The sequence below is a fragment of the Fusarium poae genome, chromosome 2 (genome assembly GCF_019609905.1).
Source record: "Fusarium poae strain DAOMC 252244 chromosome 2, whole genome shotgun sequence".
NCBI classification, from domain to species: domain Eukaryota; kingdom Fungi; phylum Ascomycota; class Sordariomycetes; order Hypocreales; family Nectriaceae; genus Fusarium; species Fusarium poae.
This window is the reverse complement of record NC_058400.1, coordinates 4,391,544-4,413,613: the sequence shown is the minus strand read 5'-3', so window position 1 is coordinate 4,413,613 and position 22,070 is coordinate 4,391,544. Positions and strand designations below refer to the sequence as shown.

The following is a 22,070-nucleotide window of genomic DNA, read 5'->3' as shown; positions in this document are numbered from 1 at the left end:
CAGTCTTGTGCTGTATAATGTTGAAATACCTACAGGATTCACTGAAAATGTTCAAGGAAACGGTACATACTCATCGATTCCAGAGCAGACCCCATCAACTTCGACGCCGCGGATGCCTTCAACCACCTTCCCACTAGAGCCCCCGAATCTCAACAGAAACCCGCCATCTTTCTCGCTAGTAGTCATAGGTTTCCATCCTAACTCCTGTGGTCCGTTGTATGGATCCTTGAAAAAAGCAAGAATGTGATCTTGCATTGAATGGCTTACGTCGATTTGATACTGTGTCGTGTTCGCAACATGATCCAGAAGCCCATAAGTTCCGAAGATAAGAGGTGTTTCGGCATTATGATATGCGCCTAACCATTTATACTTATTCAAATTTGGAAACTCGGCTGCGTACTGGAACCTGAAGACGGGTATGTCCAGCTTGTTTCTGTAGGTAGTCGTGTTCAACACAGAACACACAGCAAACGGAATCGTAGCCGCGTCGACAACATTCTGGTCTGGGCCTTCTGTGAGGTTCCCAAGTGGCCAGGGCATTAAACTTGAGAACTCATTTGATGTCATGGAAAGCATGATTGGACGGCGTGCGATCTTGCCTGCTCTTGCTCGCGCATGATAATCGGAGAAAAATACTTGATCGTCGACAATCAGACTGAAGCTCAACGGTGGAGTTTCCCCTCTGTCTCCATATTGACCGACAAAGTTCACAATTTGGGCCATGGAGACCTGGCGCATGCAGTCAAGCTCTGCCAGACCATCTTCGTCATTACAATCAGTGCCACAAGGAGCATCGCATCCAACATGCTGAGCAACGAAGCTAAAGTTGGAATATGTCGAGTCGTTCACTTGAAGCACTGCGTTGATACTCATCGCAACACCGGACTCTGCGTAATATGCCTGGGCGATGGGATCTTCGTGCCATGCAAAGGCGTGTATATCAGCGCTCATGCCGCCTGCTGATCGGCCCCAATTTGTAATGCGCTCAGGATTTCCTCCAAAGGCAGCTATGTTCTCGTGAACCCACTCGAGGGCAGCGCGCTGGTCAAGGATTCCCAAGTTCTGTTGACCATCGACAAGCCCGCGGGCATTGGGAAAGCCGAAAATCCCAACACGATAGTTGATACTGACGACAATGTGAGACTGAGATCGCTCAACCCAAGACTCCGGATTCTGCCAGGGTAGATCGACACCACCCTGGACGAAGCCACCACCAGTCATGAAAAATGCAACAGGAAAGCCTCCTTCAGGTGGTTCACTGGAAGGGCTCCATATAGCCAGATGAAGACAATCCTCTGACGTGGCTTCCCCCACAAGACCGGAGGTATCATTCTGAGCGCCGTTATAGATCAGATTGCCTCTAGTCAAAGGTGTGTTCCAGTAAGACTCGACACCAGATACAAATTGGGGGCATGATGGCGGAAACTTGGTAGAGTGTCTATGTCGCGTCGGATTTGGTGATAGCTTTTGCGGTGGCAGCCACCGAAGAGACGAGACAGGTGGCTCAGCAAAGGGGATAGAGCGCCATTGTCGAGTGTGGGGAAAGGCAGGATCAATTAGTCCAGTAAAGGTGCCAGTAGCTGTCTGGGCTGTAAGACTGTTATCCTTATCCTTGCAATTCACGGTGTTGCTTGCCAAAATGATGGCAAAAAGGTTGAGCAACTTCATGGCGGAATGATAGTTGTCAAAGGTAACTACGTACCAATAGACTGCTTTATACGCACGGAGATAGCGGTAAGATAATGACAGTCAAAATAAGCTTATCACTTGGCACTTTGCAGTGCCTCAATGTTATTTGTCTCTTTAGCACTCTTTCTGGAAGGTGGTTTATGGCTAGCGTTGATGGTGTAGAGATCGGCTTACATCTGGACGGTTATGTTTATCCTGCTTACGGCGATAAAGGGACTTGGTATGGCTGGTCATACTGAACCAGAGGATATCTCCTAAACTGGAACTTCAAAGTCTAGCATTGCTCCATCACAAGGTATCATACATTGACAAATCTCTAACGAGAAGCAGTTACCTGTTTGCTAATAGATCTGTGCAAGTCAGCATGTACTCGTTGGCTAGCCGGGAGGGGGTGCCAACTAAGCAAGCTTAGTTGGCCACAAAAGTATGAGACAAGGCGAAAAGTGTGAGACATCCCGGAAGATGCCCACTTGGCGTGATTTGCACCAAAATACCATTTTTTTCAATCAAATGACACTCAAATCTTGTCAAAATAGGCTCAAACTGATGAAAAGGCGTAGTTTGAAGCTTCTATTGATTTATTGGCTATTTCAGAGTGGGAGAAATGACTGCGACGGCTCTGGTGATGCTCTGGCAAGGGAAACAGCTTCCCTGCCAAAATGTGCCGTATATCTGTTTTCTTAGCCAATAAGGCTATCTTCTTGTGCCGTTCTTATTCCCCTGATGATATCACGAAGTGACTCATGAAGCTGCGTGTGGTGTTGATAGGGACAAGGAGTTGAGGGAAGTGTAGGTAGTGATGACTCAGAGTCAGGTGCACAGGGCGGCGATGAGGGCATCTCGACTTCGCTGCCGCCGGCGACTTCAATTACAGGAAGAATCTCGTCTTCTTCATCCATTTCCTCGTGCTCGTGTGCTTGTGTGAGGTTGAAAGTGACCGTATCATCACTGTGAGGGAGGCCGGTGAGATCAACGGCGCTGAGGGGCTTCGCGGCATACTGTGCCTTGCGGATAGCTTCACGCACATCATCAGGGAGTTGTGTATCTATCATATAGCCGTCAGTCTCTTCTTTCAGTGCTTGAGTCATTTGTGAACGCTGTGTATCCATAGATAAATAGTCATATTGCTTCCCTGTGTGCTCCAACCACTGCTTGAACTGCAGCCTCTTTGGTATGCCGTTGACGATAACTTCTTTATTCTCTCGCCACTCATCCTTGAGGCGGTTCATCTCCTTGATGATGACAGATCGTGTGAATCGTATACCCTGCTTATGTTGCTTCTTCTTATCGTCGGCGATAGCCTCCTCTTGTTGATCTCGCAGATCTTGCAGCGATACTGTAGGAATAAGGTCAGAGACAGTCTTTGCGCGGCGGCCTCGCTTTCTCTCGTGATACCGCTTTTCGATGCGAGTTCTTCGATCATCCACGTACTTTTGATAACATCCTCAAGCACCACAGCTTCATGAACGATGTTGCGAATGTGCCGGAGCCCTGCGAGCGTAGGAGAACTGAGGATATCGTGATATCGCTCGCCGATGGTCTCGGCGGTGCTGGAAGCGGCGTGAAATCGCATATCTGAGGGAAGAAGTGAGAAATGAGCAGGCGTGAAGGTCTTCTTCTTCTTGAGCTGCTTCCTGAGAAGATATTCTATGGCAGGTCGGTCTGTGGGAGGGTAGATGCCCGTTTTTGGAAGCCCGAGATGATGTGAGCGGCAGTGAAGCCTTCATTAAAGATCTCCTGATTTTGGTGAGAAAAGGGGCCTTTTTCGGTGAAGGCTGATTAAGAAGGCACATACCTGAAAAGCTCCTGCAAAGGCACGCCGGCCAAAGGTAAGATTTCCCTTCCGCAACGCCTCACGAAGCTTCTTCTGATGCGCTTCCTTCAGAATTGAAATACGCCTACATCCATCGGCTGGAGTATATGCGTTGAATGAGGCGGAAGAAATGCTACGAGAATATTGAACTTTATCATATATTCTCGTAATTCGAATGAGCCGTGGCCTGTGAAGCCGTCGATAACGAGCAGCCGCCATACAGCCTCATCATCAGGCCTCGCCGCGGGAGGCATATCGTGAGTAACCAAGCGGTTATTTGTATCCTGAAGGTGCTCATTACACCCAAACCACTCTTCAAAAATCAAGCTGACGTTTCTGTACAGTAGCAGATTTCTCCCACGAGCATCGGTTGAAGTGCTTCGCCCACTCGAGCGTTATCGCCGCACTTGAGAATGCCGAGTCTGACTGAGCGAAGCGCATATCAGGATCGCCTTCAATGAACGCCCACTCAAGCGTTGGCAACGACTTGAAGATCAGCCAGGGGGCGTTGTTGCGCCGGCTGCGTTGCCTGAGCCGATGACTGTGCAAGTCTCGCGATCTTGCGGAGAAAATACCTCTGTTGCTGACTTCTTCTTGGTGCGTACAACGAGGCATTCCATCTTATCTCGTAGCATTCCGACTCTAACTCCTGCTTCATCTGCATTCCAGGTCTCTGATGCACCGATATTGTACTTCGTCATCACATCGCTGAGGCGTTGGAACCACTCCTTCGTATCATCAACGCCGCCTTCCTCATATTCGGCACGCGAAGCTTCTCTCGACTTCAATATCGATTTCGCAAGCTCAGGATGATCATCGCGGAAGCGAGAGTACCACATCTTGCTCACAGGTCTCGCATCAGGATCACGGCGGCGCCGCAGAGTAAGTGCTGCATCTTCTATTTCCCACTTGGAGGCAGGCAGGCCTGACTTTTCCATCCAGATGATATAACACACGATAGCTTCTTCTTCCTCATCCGTGAGTTGCCGCGGGCGCCCCATCTTAGGATCGACAACATCCTCATAATCTACGGTATTCGCAGCCTCAAGTCTCTTGACGATGCGGCCGATAGATGCACGAGCAGAGCCGGCATATCGAGCTTCAGCAGCACGAAGAGTCAGTGGCTTCTTTCGGCGGCCGGCAGCATCACGATTGAGACCGCGGCGAAGTCGCTGGCGTGAAAGAACAACGGCCTGAGCAGCTCTCAGATTTGATTGTGAGGGCATAATTTTGATGGACGTGATATATGACTTTTTTACTGATTGATGTCCTAGAAATCATTGGTTTTGGCGGGCAAAAGTCATGATTTTGCGACAGCAGCCTGTGCGGGGTTGTCTCACACTTTTCGCCTTGTCTCATACTTTTGTGGCCAACTAAGCTTGCTTAGTTGGCACCCCCTCCCGGCTAGCCAACGAGTAACTAAATGCCAGCAAATTGAACATACGGATAGGAACCCTGCCAAATGTCCCATCATGACATCGAAATCCAGCTTCATTACAGACGTAAATCTCATAAAGGTTTTCTTTCGAATTCTGTCAGCCTCAATGCTCACATATTCGGCATACAGGGAAAGATGTTTTGCATCTGGTAACAAGGCTTTGCAGCTCGCTCACGGTTTGCATAAAGAAAGTCGGGAGGGGAGAACAGGATCATACATTCGAAGCGAGAGTTGAGAGTTTGAAGATGATGTTATTTTTGAACTGAGAAAACGCAAGGTTTATCTAATAGAGTAGATATTATTGTGGTAATGATTTCCAGTGAGCATCTGTTAAGGATAACCCGAGAAACCGTTTCATAAATTGAAGATTTCACAATGTGTTTCATACTGACTGATCTTTTCTTTTTACAGCATTTATGGAAAGAATAAAATAAAACAAATTGTACAGCAGCTTTTATGTCAGGATGGTCCACTTTGGAACGTAAGAACATGAACATTTCGGTCTGATTTGACGGCCCATGCAGTCAACTTTGATGTGGATAAAAACTTCGGACAAAGTATTGGCATTTATGTAAGTTGGCCTTGTCTCACCAATCAATGTACCTGGTCCTTCTTCCCTCCTGATACAGGGATCAACGAATCCTTCCTCGTATTCGCTATGAACACAACATCAACCCCTGTGCACGAAAATGCAGGGCGGCAAACGAGAAGATATCTCCTCATCTGACTGAATCTGACCTTTTCAGTAATGATCCGCAGCACAACCTCATTTGTTGATCGAGATCCCACCGTACCCCGCAGAAATCATTTCGAAGAAGGAAGAATATACTAAATTCGCGCGTCCAAAGCTTGACTCTACACTACGTGTAGTGCAGATACATGATCGTGCTGACAATATGGCCGACAACACTGCCTCCTCCCCAAAGCAATCGCCCCGGTCTCCCATCTCGCAAAAATCGGCAGCAAGTCGCGAGGCTGCGGAAGCTGCGGGTCTTCATGATGCTGAACATTGGGCCAATTTAGTTCAAGTAAGAGGACTATTTCGGTGATTCATGATTATGCGGTACCTAACTTGAGCCAGGAACCTCATGATGACGATACTGATTCATCACTCGGTAGTGACGCTGAGTCGTCGACGGCATCCATGAACTCTAGTATTCTCAACTACCGAACTATCAAGGGGAGGACTTATCATTCGGAAAGAGGCAACGCTGAATATTGGTACACGATAGTTGCGAAACAACATCAAGATTTTTAACTCACAAATACATTAGGGCATCCAATGACGACCAGCAAAATGAAGCCATCGACATCATGTAAAGCTGACAACTACATATCTTCTCTGTCAAAAGCTAACCGGTTCCAAGACACCACTATCTCCTTCTCGCCCTTGATGGAAAGCTTCAACTGGCTCCAATAGGAGACAACACAAAGGTTTGATCATGAAAATACCAGCTAGATGAAGAGCTAATTCGAGTAAAGTCTGTCCTCGACGTCGGCACTGGTACAGGTAAGAGCCAATTGTATTGGTATTGATCGAATACTGACATGTCTGAACAGGAATCTGGGCAATGTATGCCAACACTTACAAAAGGCAAAGTCATCATGACTAACTCTACCAGCGATTTTGCGGATGAGCACCCGGATACCGAACAAGTCATAGGAACTGACATCTCCCCTATTCAACCTAGTTGGGTACCCCCAAATGTCAAGTTGTAAGTTGCCAGGACGCGAAGTAAATGCCTTCAGTTTTCATCAAGTATCTTGGACATCGCTGATATAAACAGTGAGATTGACGACTGTACTCAACCATGGACCTTTTCACCCAACACCTTTGACTTTATCCATATGCGATATCTGTATGGTTCTATTAGTGACTGGGGAGCTTTATTTCAAGAAGCATACCGCGCTTGCAAGCCAGGTGGCTGGGTCGAGAGCTTTGAGGCATCACCTCGTTTAGAAAGCGACGATGGTAGTGTTCAAGAAGGCAGCGCCATCAGCGAATGGGGCAAGTTCTTCATCGAAGGTGGTAAGAAGCTAGGAAGGACGTTTACTATCATCGACGACGATCTTCAAAAGAAGGGCATGGAAGAAGCAGGGTTTGTCGACATAGGTACTTGGGATTTCAAGGTATGTGGACAGCCTTATTGGATATCGGGTTACAAGTGACAGGAAACTGACTTGATCAACTGTTTAGGCTCCTGTCGGCTCCTGGCCCAAAGACCCAAAGTTGCAAGAGATTGGCAAATTTGGGCACGCTGCAATGGATCAGGACTTGGAGGGATTTGTCCTTTATATGGCTAGTTTTGTTCTGGGCTGGTCACAGGAGGAGGTGCTGGTGTATTGCTCTCAGTTACGACGCGAGTTGCGAAACCCAAGACATCACCCGTATTGTCGGATGAGAATTGTGTATGGAAGGAAACCTGAGTAGCGAATAGCTCTAGACGCATTTTTTACTATCAGTGGTGTTCATATAACTTCTATACATCTCACCGTACATTGGCTGCTCACCTCATATTTGTTGTACAATAGTGTCAATTGCTAAATCATTCACGTGTCCACCACTATTAATTTCGAATCTATTGGATAACAATTCTATGTATTCACAAAGAAAATTGCTGTTAAAAAGATGTGGAATAGCAATATCTATATATTCATTATGAATTCTATTCCTTGTTCATACATTAGAACTGCCATCAGAGTATACGCCCTGATCGGCATGATACTGTCATGGGCTGAGTCTGGCGGTATAGGTAGACAGGGAATACTTTAGGTATAATAGGTTCTATTGCTATAGATAGGCATTATAAACAGATTAGGCTCTATTAATAAGATATAGCTTAAAAAGTTATATTTAAGATTTAATTAGTAATTTAACTAAGGTTATAATAATAATACTATTATTATATAATTTAATCTATTTATAGCTTTAAAGTAAATTAATTTAACTTTAAGTTATAATAATATTTCCTTCTTTAGTATTAAGCTTTATTAAAATAAGCTACTATAGTTTAAGCTTATTAAGATATTTTTTATAGAAATTTATTATAATCTCTATAGAATTCTCTATATAAATAGTAAAGACTTTTATTAAGTTTATATATTTAGTTTATTTTATAGTATATTTTAACTTAAAGTAATTTCTTTAATTTTATTTATTTTATTAAAAATTTATAATATTTTTTATTTTTTATTTTTTTACTTTTTTAATTTCTATTAATAATAATAAGTTTATATTTTAATTAAATAATAAATTAATAATAGCTAGCTTTAATAAGCTTATATAAAATATAAAGTATATCTTTATATTAATAAGTAATTTTAATTAATAAGTATATAAAGAAATAATCTTATTAATCTTTAATAGGCTAATATTCTTTTAATTTAGTTTTTTTTATAGCTTAAAGGTCTTAATATTCTTAGTATTTAACTATATTAAGTCCCTTATTTAATATTATTAAATAAATTATTTATATTAATTTACTTAAGCTTTATAATAGGCTTATATAATAATATTTTTTAATCTTAAGTATTTTAAAATATTATTTATTATTTTTATAAATTATTTTATATTTTTAATAATTAAAATTCTTTTAATTATAATTATAGATTTAAAGCCTATTTATAAATAAAATCTATAGTTTATAAAGAATAAAAATATATTAATAGTTTTAAATTTTAAAAGTTTATTATAAATTTAGCTAGAAAAAGCTATTAATTTTAATTATTTTATAAATATAATATATAAGCTTATAAATACTATTTTAATATAGTATTTAAGTATTTAATTTATTTATTAATCTTAAGGTAATAAGTAATAAATAGTAATAAATTAATTAATAATTATTTAATAAGCTTTTACTAGAATTTTACTATAAATTAAAGTCTTTAATTTAATATTATAGTCTATAGAAGCCTATATAGCTTTTATATTTCCTTTAAATAATAATAAGCTATATCTTTAATATTATAAGTTCTTTTATATATAATAATATATTTTATTTTAATTAAGTAATAAGCTATAATTAAAATAGTATTATTTCTTTTATTAAATAATAAATATATAATAAAATCTATTAATATATATTATTAGGCTTATTTAAAGATAAGTAAAGATTTTAATATATTTTATTTTATTTCTTAAGCTAGGTTAGCTTTTTAATATATATAGTAATTCTTAATTTATTATTTAATATAAGCTAATATTCTAGGCTAATAATAATCTTAAGAAAGTAAATTATAAGTATAAGTATAATCTAGGTATTTTACTATAGGGTATTTATAATAGGCTTTTAATAAGGTAGTCTTAAGGGTATTATAGCTTAAGATATAAATATAGTCTTAATATAATAATTATTCTTAGATAATCTTATATTCTATAAATATAATCTTTAAATATTATAATATATTAATCTTAAGGGCTTATAATATTAATTATAGATTTTTATTAATTTAATATTCTTTATTTAGTAAATAATTAATCTTTTTTAATAGCTTTATTAAAAGTAATAACTCTTTAAGTATTAATATAGATTAATTCTATTATAATAAATAATAGATATAAGCTCTTTAAACTTATAATAATAAAAGTTATTAATTCTTTTTCTTTAGTATTATTTAGCTTTAATATATTAAGTATTTATTTTCCTTTTTAAGGAGGTCTTTTAACTTCTTAATTAAAATATTAAATTTAATTCTTTATTTCTTAAGTTAATATATAATTTAAAAATTAAATTAAAATAAGAATTTAAATTAATAGGCTTATTATTAATTAAATAACTTTATTATTATAAAATACTCTAGATTTTTATAATTTATAATTACTTTTATTAATAAGAATATCCCCTTTAATTTAAATCTTTATTCTTTAAAGTAATAAATAATAGCTATAAATTCTTTATTATAAATTTTATAATTATATTCTATAGATATATACTTCTTAAAGAAAAAAATTACTAAATATAGCTTTTTATTATTATTATATTATAATAATATACTAGTAAATATATAATTAAAAATATTTATCTTTAAGATTATATTCTTTATTTAATTAAAAGGATATAAGATTAATATTAATATAAAGGCTTTCTTTAAGTCTTAAAAAGCCTTTTTATAGGTTTTATCCTAGATAAATAGTATATCTTTCTTTATTAAGTAATTTAATAGAGTTATAAGCTTAAAAAAGTTATAAATAAACTTTTTATAAAAGTTTATAAATTCTATAAAAGCTTATATATTTATTAAGTAGATTAAGGTTTATTAATTTTTAATAATTTTAATCTTTATAAAATCTATTTAAATACTATTTTATCTTATAATAAGGCCTAAGAATTTAATTTCTATAATTATAAATTTATATTTAATTAGATTTATAAATAATCTAGTAGCTTTTAGTTTTTTAAATATTATTTTTAATTACTTAATATATTCTTCTTAAGTTTAGCTATAAATTAAAATATTATTTAAATATATAGTATAAAATATATTTAAATATTCTTTTAATATATTATTAATATATTACTAGAAAATTATAAAGGCTTTTATTAAGCTAAAGAGTATAATTAATAACTTATATAATTTAAATTAAATATAGAATATTATTAAATACTTTTAGCCTTCCTTAATATATAAATTATTAAAGGCTAATATAATATTAATATAAAAAAAATATTTTATATTAAATAGATTATTTAAAGATTCTTTAATTAAAAAGAGTAAATAATAGTCTTTAATTATAATATTATTTAAAGCTTAATAATCTATATAAAAATATAAATTATTATTAAGTTTCTTAATAAATAGTATTAAAAAGGCTATAAGTAATAAGCTTAAGTAAATAAATCCTTTATATAGATTCTTATTTAATTACTCTTATAGAGCTATTAATTTATTCTAGGATATTCTATATAAAGGTTTAAATAATAGTTTTCCTCTTAAGGTTAGCTTAATATAATAGTCTTTAAATTAATATAATAATAATTTCTTTATTTCCTTAAGTAAAAAAATATTCTAGAACTCTTAAAGTTCTTTTAGTAATATAAATACCTTTAGCTTAGGCTTAAGTAAATAATTTAATTATTTTAAAGTAATAATAAAAAGGTAATAATAATCTTTTTAATTATATATTTAAATAATTTATAAATAAACTAAGAAAATATTTTTTCTTTTTAAGGCTAATAAAATATTCCTTTTTATTTAATATATAAACTTCTTTAAGATAGTTTATAAAGCCTTAATCTTTATAAGCTTAATTAAAATATTATAGAATTTTTAATAATATAAGCTATTAAATATAAATATATAAACTATAAAGCTTATTTATAAATTATATTATTTTAATTAAAATATTCTTAAAATAATAAAGTAATTAGTTAATTAGATTATATAAAAGATTATATTTTTCTATTTATAATTAATAATATAAAGTTTAATATAAATATAGTAAGTAATTTTCTTACTTTTAATAAATTACTTATTAAATACTTTAATCTTAAAGATTCTTTTTAAAGATTTAAACTTTAAGTTCTAAGACTTAGCTTAGCTTTTATTAATAAACCTTTTTCTTTTTACTTTATTATTAATTATAATATAAAATAGAATTAATTCTTTTTTAGCTATATTAAGGCTAATAGGTAATATTATTAAGTTTAAATATTAATTATTCTTATTTTTAATTAAGATTCTATAAATAGAGATAATAAATAGTTTAATCTTTAATATAGTAAATATAAAGAGAAAAGCTTAATACTAATTTAAAATAAACTTATTTTATTTTTTTAATATTCTTAAGAATATTTAAATTAATAAGAATTAATATAATTAAATATAAATAAATATAAAAATAAAGACTAACTAATATAATTAAAGCTATAAATAAAAATAGCTTAATAAAGCTTAATTAAATATATATTAAATTTAAGATAATTATAAAAATAATAATTAATTAAATTATAATAAAAATACTAATTATTTTCTTATTATTAATTAAGGTAATTATAATAATATTAATTATTAAGGTCTATAGGTTCTCTAGTTAATTAATAGTTTTTAAAGAGGCTTTTCTCTTTATAAGGTAATAAAGATTTCTTTTAAAGTATTTAAAGATATTTCTTTAATAATATATTTATTTTTTATAATATAGGCTATAGCTTTACTATAAAGTAATATTATTAATTTTTTAATTCTTATAGAAAAGTAATTAAGTTATAATATTTATAGCTAGGCAATAAGTTATATATAAGTATTCTATATAATTCTTAAGAAATAGCTTATTTTAATAAAGTAAAGAAAGCCTTTTTTAATATTTCTCTTTTTAATATAAAGTATTAAAACTTAATAAAGAAAGTATTAAAATCCTTATAAATCTAATAAAAATAAAATAATTTAATATAGATATTATTAATCTAGTTTAAGTCTTTAAAAGTATATTCTAGTAAATTAATAATATTTTAATAATTAAGGAATTAATATTTATTAACTTTAATATATAGTAAGACTTATATATAAGTATATCCCTTAAGATAGCTAGTTATATAGAATATTTAAGTAAAATATATTAAGAATTAATTATAATTAGCTTTTAATTTTAAGTATATTTAAGAAATAAAATAGTATAAATTACTTTATTTATCTTTAAACTTATTAAAATTAAGTAATTATTTAATAAAATTAATTAATTTAATAAATTAAAAAAAAAATTAAAAAATTATTTTTATAAAAATTACTATATAAAGCTTAATAAAAATATTAATTTTAAGAAGTTTATAAATAATAAATATAATAAATTAAATAATATTAAAAGTATAATATTTAATAAAGTAAGCCTTAAAAATATTATTATTTTTCCTCTTTAAGGCCTTTTTATATTATTACTTAATATACTTAAATTAAGCTTAAGTAAAATTATACTTAATAATAATTTATTATAAAGATTATTTAAGTCTTTAATATTTATTTTTTATATTCTAGGTTTTATTCTTTAGCTAAAATATATAGTTTTAAGTATTCTTAATATAAATATAAATATTTTAAAAGTATTTAAATTAATTATTTAAATATTCTAAAGTATAATTATAAAATAATTTAATATTATTTAATAAAAAAAGTAAAAATAAATAAATAGATATTATATTTAATATTTAATAGTTAAAAGCTATATAGTATTATAAGTTAAGTTTAATAATATAAATAAATAAAAAATACTTTAAGTATAATAGGTTTTATTACTATAGATAGGTATTATAAGTAAATTAAGCTTTATTAATAAAATATAGCTTAAAGAGCTATATTTAGGATTTAATTAGTAGTTTAATTAAGGTTATAGTAATAATGCTATTGCTATATAATCTAATCTACTTATAGCTCTAGGGTAGGTTAGTCTAACTTCGAGCTATAATAAATACATCTGTATAAAATTAATATCTATTTATAGCTAAAAGAGGCAATAAGCAGGTCTTTATACCTTAAGAAGTCTATAATAACTTCTATAAGCTTAACCTTTATACCTTTTTAAAGCTAGCTTGCAGAAGTCCTATTCTAGGCTTTTTACCTAACTATAAAATAAAGATATTTATATCTATATATAAAAATGCATATAATTAACTATATATTTATCCTTAATAAAAGAAAGGCTATATATCTAGCGATAATTAATAAGATTAAGAAAATAGTTATATAACTGGCTATAACTAACTTTCAGAGGGTATTTATAGAGATTATCAGTTATATTAAAGTCACTTTTGCCCTATAAAACGGATATAATTTTGTATGGATGTATCATGCCGATCAGGGCGATAGGGTGAATCACATTTGTAGCCATTTCTGACTTTGATAGCATCTCCGTTCTATCTCCGGAAGCTGCCTAAACATCTACGCGACACTATTGGTGTTTTCGAAGTACCTAAATATGGAGATCTAGGGCCAAGCATCCACTGTAAATAGGCTGCAGCCATCAAAACAGGGAGCAAGCTTTGTCACCGGTTTTACATACTAAGCTTTGCATGTCAATCAGTCCCTTTATCAACTCATAAGAGAATAACTCTCTTGTTTTGATTTTTATTCCTTTTCACTTATCAGAGCACATATTGAGAATGGCGCCAAGAAGAAGCACAAGAATCGCTGCTGTAGGCTCAGCAGTTGCGTCAACCCACCACCACAATCTTAGGAAGCGAAAGGCCCAAGTCTCCAATGAGGCAGATCAACCCAAACGAAAGAAGAAAGCACTGATTAGAAATACCAATGACCATACAAAGAACCGTGCTCTCGCGAATGATGGACGAGTTCCTGGGCAATCAGCTCCAGAGGATGCCTTATCGATTCTTCCGGCAGAGATTCAGCAAAACATTCTGGCCTATGTTCGTGAACAAGCCTCTCTCTCTAATTCGTGCTGCTCACTGACCTCTTCTAGGTAAACGATACAAAAAGTATGATCAACCTGGCCAGAACGTCGAGACGCTACTACGCTATCGCCATGGCTATTACCCACAATCACATTGCTGTCAAAGTATACTACTATGCCCACATTTCCAAAGTCTTCAGGCTCCTTGAACCTCATTTGAGTATCACTCAGAAAAAGGAGCTGAAGAAACTGGGGAAATATAAAGGTCGCCAAGAGAGATTCTCCAGTCGCCTAGATCAAGACGCTGTTCCAGGCTGCGCGCAACAGGTCCGACAGATGACTATCGGCAGTATCAATCCGGGGACGAAGCATAAGAAGGTTGTACTAAGAACGTTGGAGGAAGTATTGAAGAATCTGACCAACCTTGAGGTGTTGGATACGACAGAGTTGACGACGTAAGTTTCTGTCTTGTCCTGGCTTGTTGATCCTCGGAAACTAATTATGAACCCTGAAGATCGATGGCATCCAGCATTGTTGGAATGAAAAATCTCAAAGCGTTGCGCATCCAGGGCTTCTCAACCAGCATTAAATCTCTATCGCAGCTGCGGGGCCTCAAACATCTGTCCATCAGAAGCATGTCTTCTTGTTTCGGGGGGATGACCAGGGAGAAAACTCTCAAATCCATCATATTGAATTTGTCTCCGACCTTGGAAAGCTTGGAAATTTACCGAACGCGGTGGCCGTTAAACTTCAATAACGTCGGAGAGCATGGTGTTTTGGCGGTCGACGCAGAATCCTTGAACGAGTCACTCACCTTTCCCGTACTCAAATCGCTCAGACTAAACTGCCCCTCGCCGAAAGGTGATAGCAAAATCTGCCTCTCCAACATCCTCCGTTCCGTGAATTTTTTCCAGCTGCAGAAGCTGGAGTTGACGCAATTGGAAGAAGGAAAATCGACCTTCTTCAGGTCTCTTCAGAATTTGTTCAACACGGCTGAAAAGGGCACTGTTCAGCTTCGACACCTCGTGTTGGATATGGACGTCGAACAACCGGACTTCATGGCCTCTGAAATACATCTGGAGGATATATACAGATTCATCGCATCGTTCGAGACCCTGACCTCCCTCGACATTTACAACCATAACATATTCAAGAACAACCTCTTCAATAATCCTGGAATATCGCGCCGATTGCGGCGGGTAATAACCATGCACAAGGGCCTTCAGTCATTGCGCTTTCGATATACCAGGAACGTTCCACCGTATGCATCAGTCAATACCCTCAGAGCCTTGACAGAAAACTTACCTCAGCTACGAGTACTTGAAATTCCGTTAGAAGACAAAGACTTTGTAAGTCGGAATTATATTCGGCACCACCAATGTTATTAACAAGTCTTTTAGGATGGAATAGCAAGATCGATCTTGTCTGCTAAAAAGCTAGAAACCCTGATCTGCTCTTTGTTTAGCAGTTGGAACCAGAGTTCCAAACACGCGACTATCATGCTTCTTGGAAAGATTATAGGGAGCCTCTTACATATTGCTGAGGACAGTGCGGAATTCGCCTGGGAGGGGGTCTATTGTCTGAAACAGATTAATATCGGCTTCCGCGAATTCGCCATTGGCTCCGATTTACAACCGACAGAGGACATGGCATGTCCCGAGCGCATCAGCAAAGACGACAAATCGGTCTGGGTTCAAGATAAGCGTGTCATTGCAAGATCAAGGCAATTTTATTACACACCGTTCACAGAATGGGCGAGTCAAATTATGACATCGGTCTAATATCATTGGGAGAACAAATATGGACTACAGTATAGCTGGAGCGCGATTTTGAGTATGGTTGAAGATATCATCACATAATCGGATTAACATATGGTATGATTGTCAGATACGACGACGGAATATCTACTAGTTTCTTTATAACAGACATTTCCTCCGTTTCCCGCCCACTTTAGATCCGTCCTCCATGACCATGACCATCCTCCACGTTCTGTTCATACCGAAAGACAATATCGGTCTTGACACCAATCTGACCGTTGGGCATAACTAGCACCTCCTCACTACTGTTGTCGCCGAGCCCATTCTTGATGTTTGTCTCAAAGGTACTCTTCGGCGCGCCAGTACCTGGTACACTATTTCCTCGTAACTCGACAGGCATTTGTTTGAAGCCCGAACGCTTGTTGCTGGAGATACCACTGGTCCCGAGAAGACGTGGGGCATACTTCTTGGCGATGGCTTTATAGGATGGAATCGAAGCGGCGAGAATACCGATGTTGGTTTCGATAACGGACCAATACATGGCGTTGGAGATGACCCACGTTGGATCAGTGGAGGTGAGCATGGGAGGGATGTAGGTGATTCGGATAATGGAAGAGATGCAGGCACTGAATGTGTGTCAGTGAGTGAACAGTGCTTCTGTAGGCGAGGTAAAGGGGGTACGTACAAGAGTCCGAGACCAAGGATGATTGCTAAACTGATCTTTTGTCGTCGAGGAACACGTAGTCTTATCACCAGTGGGATTGGTAGAGAATAAGTGAGGATATCCGTGAAAATGTTGACAGCCGCGTTGGCAAGGTAGAATGCGTTGATGTTAACGCACTTCTTCTCCGTGGCCGGGATCGTAACATCATAAGCTGCTGAAATTGGCGTGCATTGGAAGATGCAAGCCAAAACATTACCTCCGGCCTGACAACCCACTACTACCATCATGAAGAAAGCTGTCTTGCGGAGCACTTTGTCACCCAAACGAGTGTACAAGGCAAGGACCGAGATCTTGATGAAGCCGAGGCAAGCATTGTAAAAGATAGACGAAAGCCAAACGATTTGACTATACGCAGTAAGATTATCTGGACCTCGTTCCTGAACCTCCTCGAAGTGACTACCGAGGCCATGGTTAACAGAGGCGATCGTGCAGGCGATAAAGGACCACGAGAGTAGAGCGCCCACGCAAATTAGATCTTTGACAGGAGTCAGCAACAAAGAGGCGAGATTTCGGATGGTGGTGGGTTTGTGGGACTCGCTCATACTTACAGTCGTCGTTACCCACTGATCTGACAATAAAGGCTCGTGCCCATAAGCGAAGTACGACAGCGATGAAGCTGATGACAGCAAAGACAATAGCAACGGAGTTTACCGTGGGACCTCGAGACTCCATTATTGCAGATAATGCAGAAAAAGAAAGAAAGACAAAAACATAAACAAGGAAACGAATGGATACAGAATTATGCGGTTCAAGCCTTTAATTGATGAGGAGGAACGAGTCTCAAGTTAAATGGAAGAAACTCCCCCATTGTTGGTCAACTGAGACAAGCAGAGAGTTTCATTACAATGATCCTGCGGGATGATTAACTTTTTGGTATTATGTCAATCCCTTTCTCATCTGTAACAGATGGCTGATGCACAGACGTCAACTGGTAAGCATCTCTATGGTTTGCCGCTCGCCTCGTTTCGCGTCATCTTCCCGTGCGATGGTCTTGGAGTCTTGGTTCTAGTCATGTTTTGCCAAGATTGTCATATAAAAGAGCCTCTTGGGCATGGGTCTAATAGTTAGTACCTGGTTCGTGGGAGTAAAAGCAATGTTCAGGAGAAGTGTCACATTTTGCCGTGTATAACTCGTCAACAAAGTTTTCTGATAGAACCAACAACGTTACATTTAATGTAAATAGTGGATTCACTGTCGACTTTTAGTTCATGATTGGCTTCTGGGATCATCTTCAGGTCGGGCAACTCGGATTAAAAGCCCCGCTGATAAGTGGAGGATACTATGTATGTACATATTGTCGATCAGCTATCTAAGCGATGGCCGAAGTAGCCTCGGTTCTTGTTTTCTCGCGTAATCTCTCCCCTAGTCTAGTTGTCTCAGTGTCGACCAACACCTTTTACACCAACCAGCTTAGCTGCTGCTGTTTTCTTCACCGTTGAGTCTATTCCTGTTGACTTGAGCTAGGACAGCGGGCCGTTAGTCTAATGAGTTAGCTCAACGTGCCGGGAGCATGTCATGCAAATCGACTTTACGCTACCCACTTCAGCCGCAAAGCCTCGGGTTTTGTTCTTTTCTCCTTTTTACAGAAACTGAGCAATCATTTTCTTCGTGACACAGAATTGACATAGGGACCCGCCTAGCTTTTTACTGTTATGTATTAGTCTTGTGGGGGACTTGCAAGTGACTGACAAGGTTCCCTTTTCTTTTAGCCGATTCAATGGCAACGATCTGCCGCACATTAATATGTAACATCAGATCATACGACGGTGGAGAGTTTGCATGTTTCGCAACACATGGGTATGATAGGAGACGATATTGTATTAGTTACTTTATCGAGATTTGTAGATTGCCGCTGCTCGTTCCTCAACATGTCCGAACCCGACATCTGCATATGAAGATGTTGTGTTGTAACGACTACATAGAGTGCTGACCATGGATTATACCAGGAGCCGAATATGACGATCCTGGCAAGATGGTGGGCACGACCAGGGTCAGAATTTTCTGACAAAGGTTCCGTCCCTGCGCAATTCTACAGACGTTGCCAACTGTGTTGCCAAGCCTGTTGGTTGTCTTCCTCCCAGACATAATTTCGGGTACGTCAATCAGGAAGTGGGCTCCCACCACCATCACCTGGCAGCCGAGACAGACGTCAATGTTAAAACATGAGAGTCATGGCCCCTGTCAAAGAAGAACAGTTCCGACAACCAACACCAAGTCCACTTGGCTGCATACAATGCATAACAATCACGGACCTTTAAACAATCAAGGAAGTGGATCTTTGCAAAAGTATTCCCGCAACAAGCGTTGGGTTTAGACTTGGGGCTTGAATCCCAATCCAGACTAGAGGCTGCTGGGGATATCCGGATGTGCAAGCCGTTGTGGTTCTTTACCGTCGATCACTCTCAGGTGCATTTGCATATCCCTGGTGTATTTCCTGGCCGCGGCCCAAAACATGGCTTGATTGTTTTCTCGTTTCTCTCAATTGGCTGATTTAGACTTTCGTTTATTATTCTGTCAACTTCGGGAAGTTGGTAGACGATTATGGCTCTGCTCAGCATCGCCAACGTCGCCCTTTTGGGTGTCGCTTACCTTTTATTCTGTGTTGTTTGGCAGATTATCAATTATCGTTTCTTGCATCCTCTGGCCAAGTTTCCCGGCAACTTCTGGGGAAGTGTCACACGGCTCTGGATCACATACCACAACGCAGTGGAAGCTGACGAATGCGAGACCTTTCAAGAGCTTCACAAGAAGCATGGTAAGCCTTTGTCACAGGCCGCAAAGAGCAGTTTCACTAACACTTTCAAGGACCTGTCATCCGAATCACCCCTACTATGCTGCTGGTCAGCGATGCGACCGAGCTACCCAAGATCTACAACCGCCATGCAAACAAGTCAAAGCATTACATTACCGGTAGCTTTGGCAAAGATGAATCACTCTTTAACATGCAAGACTCGGTGATGCACGCCAAATATAGGAAGGTCGCTGCCCCTCTCTACAGTCTCACCAACATCAAAAAGATGGAGCCCTTGATCGACGGTAATATCAACACATGGATGAACCGCCTCCAACGAGACTTTGCTGCTACCAACAAGCCGTTTGACTTTGCTCCTTGGGGAGTGTTCATGGCATATGACATTATTTCTGAGGTCGGATTCGGTGCTCCCTTTGGCTTTGTCAAAGAGGGCAAAGATGTTGAAGGCCTCATTCAAGGCTTCCACGACGGTCTGACGCCTTTCGGTATCATGGCGAGATTGTATCCTTTTACCAATTGGGTCAAGAGCACTTTCTTGGGCAAGTATATGGTTGCCAGTCCTGAACAAAACTCCGGTATCGGAACATTGATGCGCTTTCGGGATCGCTTGATTGAACAGCGCTTTAAGGATATTGAGAATGGTTCCACGGGTGGCCGTATTGACCTTCTACAAACGTAAGTGACGACTAAACATAGATAAGACATATCACTAACAAATAAAAGCTTTATTGAAGCGCGAGATGAGGATGACAAACCACTGGACATAAACTACATCAAAGCTGAGATTCTGCTTGTTTTACTAGCGGGTGCTGATACGACTGGCACAGCTTTCCAAGCAATGATAATTCACATCCTTACAAACCCGACTGTCTACAAGAAGCTCCTCGCTGAGATTGACGAGGCCACAGCAACAGGAAAACTTTCCGAGATGCCCCAGTACGACGAAGTTATTGAGCACTGCCCCTACTATATCGCATGTGTTAAGGAATCGATGAGACTAAACCCCAGCGCCCCCAACATCTTCCCGCGTATTGTTCCACAAGGCGGCCTCGAGATCTGCGGCCACTTCGTTCCCGAGGGTACTGAAGTAACTTGCAACCCGTGGCTGGTTCACCGCGACCCGAATATTTACGGTGATGATGCTGAGGTCTTTAAGCCGGAGCGGTGGTTAGATGTTGACAAGGCCAAGATTTACAACAAATATAACATGGGTTTCGGGTATGGAGCAAGGGTCTGTCTTGGACAGGATATTGCAAGAATGGAGCTTTATAAGGGCCCTTTGTTGTTCTTGCGAAGCTTCAATGTCGAGTGGGTCGATGAGACGAAGAGAGGCAAGTATGTAGTTAATGGTGGTGTGAGTTACTTTGAGGACATGAACATCAAGATCTCCAGCCGCGATACTGCTGCTTGATTTGGTAGCCTTCGATACAAGAGGGGATATTTATAAGAAGTTGAGATAACTTACTTTGAAGGGATCTTTCAATAATCAGAATTTAATGAAACAATTCTGTAGCTTATAGAAGTGTTCGTATAATAAAGTCAAGGTCGAAAAAGAAGATGTAAGATAGAGCCCCCACATGATGTGAATATCAACCGGTAAGTCACGTAAAGCTATTTGTTTAACCCCAAGCTGCTGTGAATGGCAGACTGTGCTACAGCCCTATCATCACTATTTACACGGTGATAAAAGGTCCTGTGAACTATTTCGTTCTGATCTCCGTGATTAAGGTCTAGACATATCTATAAAAGCCGGTTCTGTAGAGCCATGAACTTTCTTAACACAGACTATCAAATTCTCCAGTAGTGCAAGCGTAATCATTATCTACGAACTTAATTACTATCTATTATATACACGTCCCAACTATTTTAAATAAAATCATGCAAACCTTTGCAGTCTTCCTACCGACCTTCACGCACTGGATCAACAACGATCTTGTAGCCGACCAGGAAAAATTCGTAGCCGCTTGCCACGCGATGTATCCTAGAGATTCAAGCGGTTACCGCAGTGTCGAAGTCTGCTTTGATACGCCAGAGCGTCCCGGATACGTAAAGGTTAACTGCCTGTCTCGCGAGCCACTCAATCTGTTGGATGAGCTTCGAGCAAAGGGTGGTGACAATGGCCTGAAACGAGAAGAGGTCAAGGTGGAGGCGAATAGTGGCCAGACTGGAAATTAAACAGGGCTCAATGACGAAGAAGAAGGGAAGACATTCATCTTTAGGCAATAAGAGGTCTTCGTACCTCCCCAGTATAGCAAGAATATTGAGAGCGAAGCTGTTAAAAATAGTCCTTCTCTGTAACAATGACTTAAATTTCATTGTCAAGTTAACACCTTATTCGAACTAAATCTAATCTCTGTATTTATACTCGTTTATTTCCCTTGCATAGTTGATGTGGGTGTTCCTCGAAGTTTAATATGATCTCGATAGATGCAGCCTCGTCACGAAAAATAGGGCTCTTAGAGTAACCTTATTCTCACACAAATACAAAAGCACTGCTATGCAACTCACTTATCCTTCCTTTTCTCTTGCATAGTACAGAAATGTGTTATATTTTGAGATT

The 22,070-nt window shown here is 37.4% G+C and overlaps 8 protein-coding genes across 8 annotated transcripts; 4 read left to right on the top strand and 4 right to left on the bottom strand.

The window, feature by feature from the left end:
* Positions 1 to 51: 51 nt before the first annotated feature.
* Positions 52 to 1,668, bottom strand: FPOAC1_005361 (uncharacterized protein; the record flags this gene model as incomplete). Its single annotated transcript, XM_044849889.1, has 1 exon — positions 52 to 1,668. One exon carries the CDS (start codon positions 1,666 to 1,668, stop codon positions 52 to 54), a length of 1,617 nt encoding a protein of 538 aa, XP_044708599.1.
* Positions 1,669 to 2,369: 701 nt separating this feature from the next.
* On the bottom strand, positions 2,370 to 3,262 carry FPOAC1_005360 (uncharacterized protein; the record flags this gene model as incomplete). Its single annotated transcript, XM_044849888.1, has 2 exons — positions 2,370 to 3,025; positions 3,085 to 3,262. 2 exons carry the CDS (start codon positions 3,260 to 3,262, stop codon positions 2,370 to 2,372), a joined length of 834 nt encoding a protein of 277 aa, XP_044708598.1.
* A 74-nt stretch (positions 3,263 to 3,336) lies between these two features.
* Positions 3,337 to 4,728, bottom strand: FPOAC1_005359 (uncharacterized protein; the record flags this gene model as incomplete). Its single annotated transcript, XM_044849887.1, has 5 exons — positions 3,337 to 3,426; positions 3,485 to 3,556; positions 3,592 to 3,786; positions 3,845 to 3,988; positions 4,078 to 4,728. 5 exons carry the CDS (start codon positions 4,726 to 4,728, stop codon positions 3,337 to 3,339), a joined length of 1,152 nt encoding a protein of 383 aa, XP_044708597.1.
* A 1,108-nt stretch (positions 4,729 to 5,836) lies between these two features.
* FPOAC1_005358 (uncharacterized protein) lies at positions 5,837 to 7,371 on the top strand (the record flags this gene model as incomplete). The annotated part of the gene is made up of 9 exons (XM_044849886.1): positions 5,837 to 5,968; positions 6,022 to 6,161; positions 6,215 to 6,256; positions 6,308 to 6,374; positions 6,423 to 6,450; positions 6,501 to 6,513; positions 6,563 to 6,655; positions 6,728 to 7,070; positions 7,138 to 7,371. 9 exons carry the CDS (start codon positions 5,837 to 5,839, stop codon positions 7,369 to 7,371), a joined length of 1,092 nt encoding a protein of 363 aa, XP_044708596.1.
* A 6,658-nt stretch (positions 7,372 to 14,029) lies between these two features.
* FPOAC1_005357 (uncharacterized protein) lies at positions 14,030 to 16,058 on the top strand (the record flags this gene model as incomplete). The annotated part of the gene is made up of 4 exons (XM_044849885.1): positions 14,030 to 14,293; positions 14,347 to 14,732; positions 14,792 to 15,626; positions 15,678 to 16,058. 4 exons carry the CDS (start codon positions 14,030 to 14,032, stop codon positions 16,056 to 16,058), a joined length of 1,866 nt encoding a protein of 621 aa, XP_044708595.1.
* A 169-nt stretch (positions 16,059 to 16,227) lies between these two features.
* FPOAC1_005356 (uncharacterized protein) lies at positions 16,228 to 17,430 on the bottom strand (the record flags this gene model as incomplete). Its single annotated transcript, XM_044849884.1, has 3 exons — positions 16,228 to 16,660; positions 16,720 to 17,233; positions 17,307 to 17,430. The coding sequence occupies 3 exons, from the start codon at positions 17,428 to 17,430 to the stop codon at positions 16,228 to 16,230; spliced, it is 1,071 nt and encodes a 356-aa protein (XP_044708594.1).
* Positions 17,431 to 19,299: 1,869 nt separating this feature from the next.
* Positions 19,300 to 20,921, top strand: FPOAC1_005355 (uncharacterized protein; the record flags this gene model as incomplete). The annotated part of the gene is made up of 3 exons (XM_044849883.1): positions 19,300 to 19,513; positions 19,564 to 20,185; positions 20,234 to 20,921. 3 exons carry the CDS (start codon positions 19,300 to 19,302, stop codon positions 20,919 to 20,921), a joined length of 1,524 nt encoding a protein of 507 aa, XP_044708593.1.
* Positions 20,922 to 21,388: 467 nt separating this feature from the next.
* Positions 21,389 to 21,685, top strand: FPOAC1_005354 (uncharacterized protein; the record flags this gene model as incomplete). Its single annotated transcript, XM_044849882.1, has 1 exon — positions 21,389 to 21,685. One exon carries the CDS (start codon positions 21,389 to 21,391, stop codon positions 21,683 to 21,685), a length of 297 nt encoding a protein of 98 aa, XP_044708592.1.
* Positions 21,686 to 22,070: the final 385 nt, after the last annotated feature.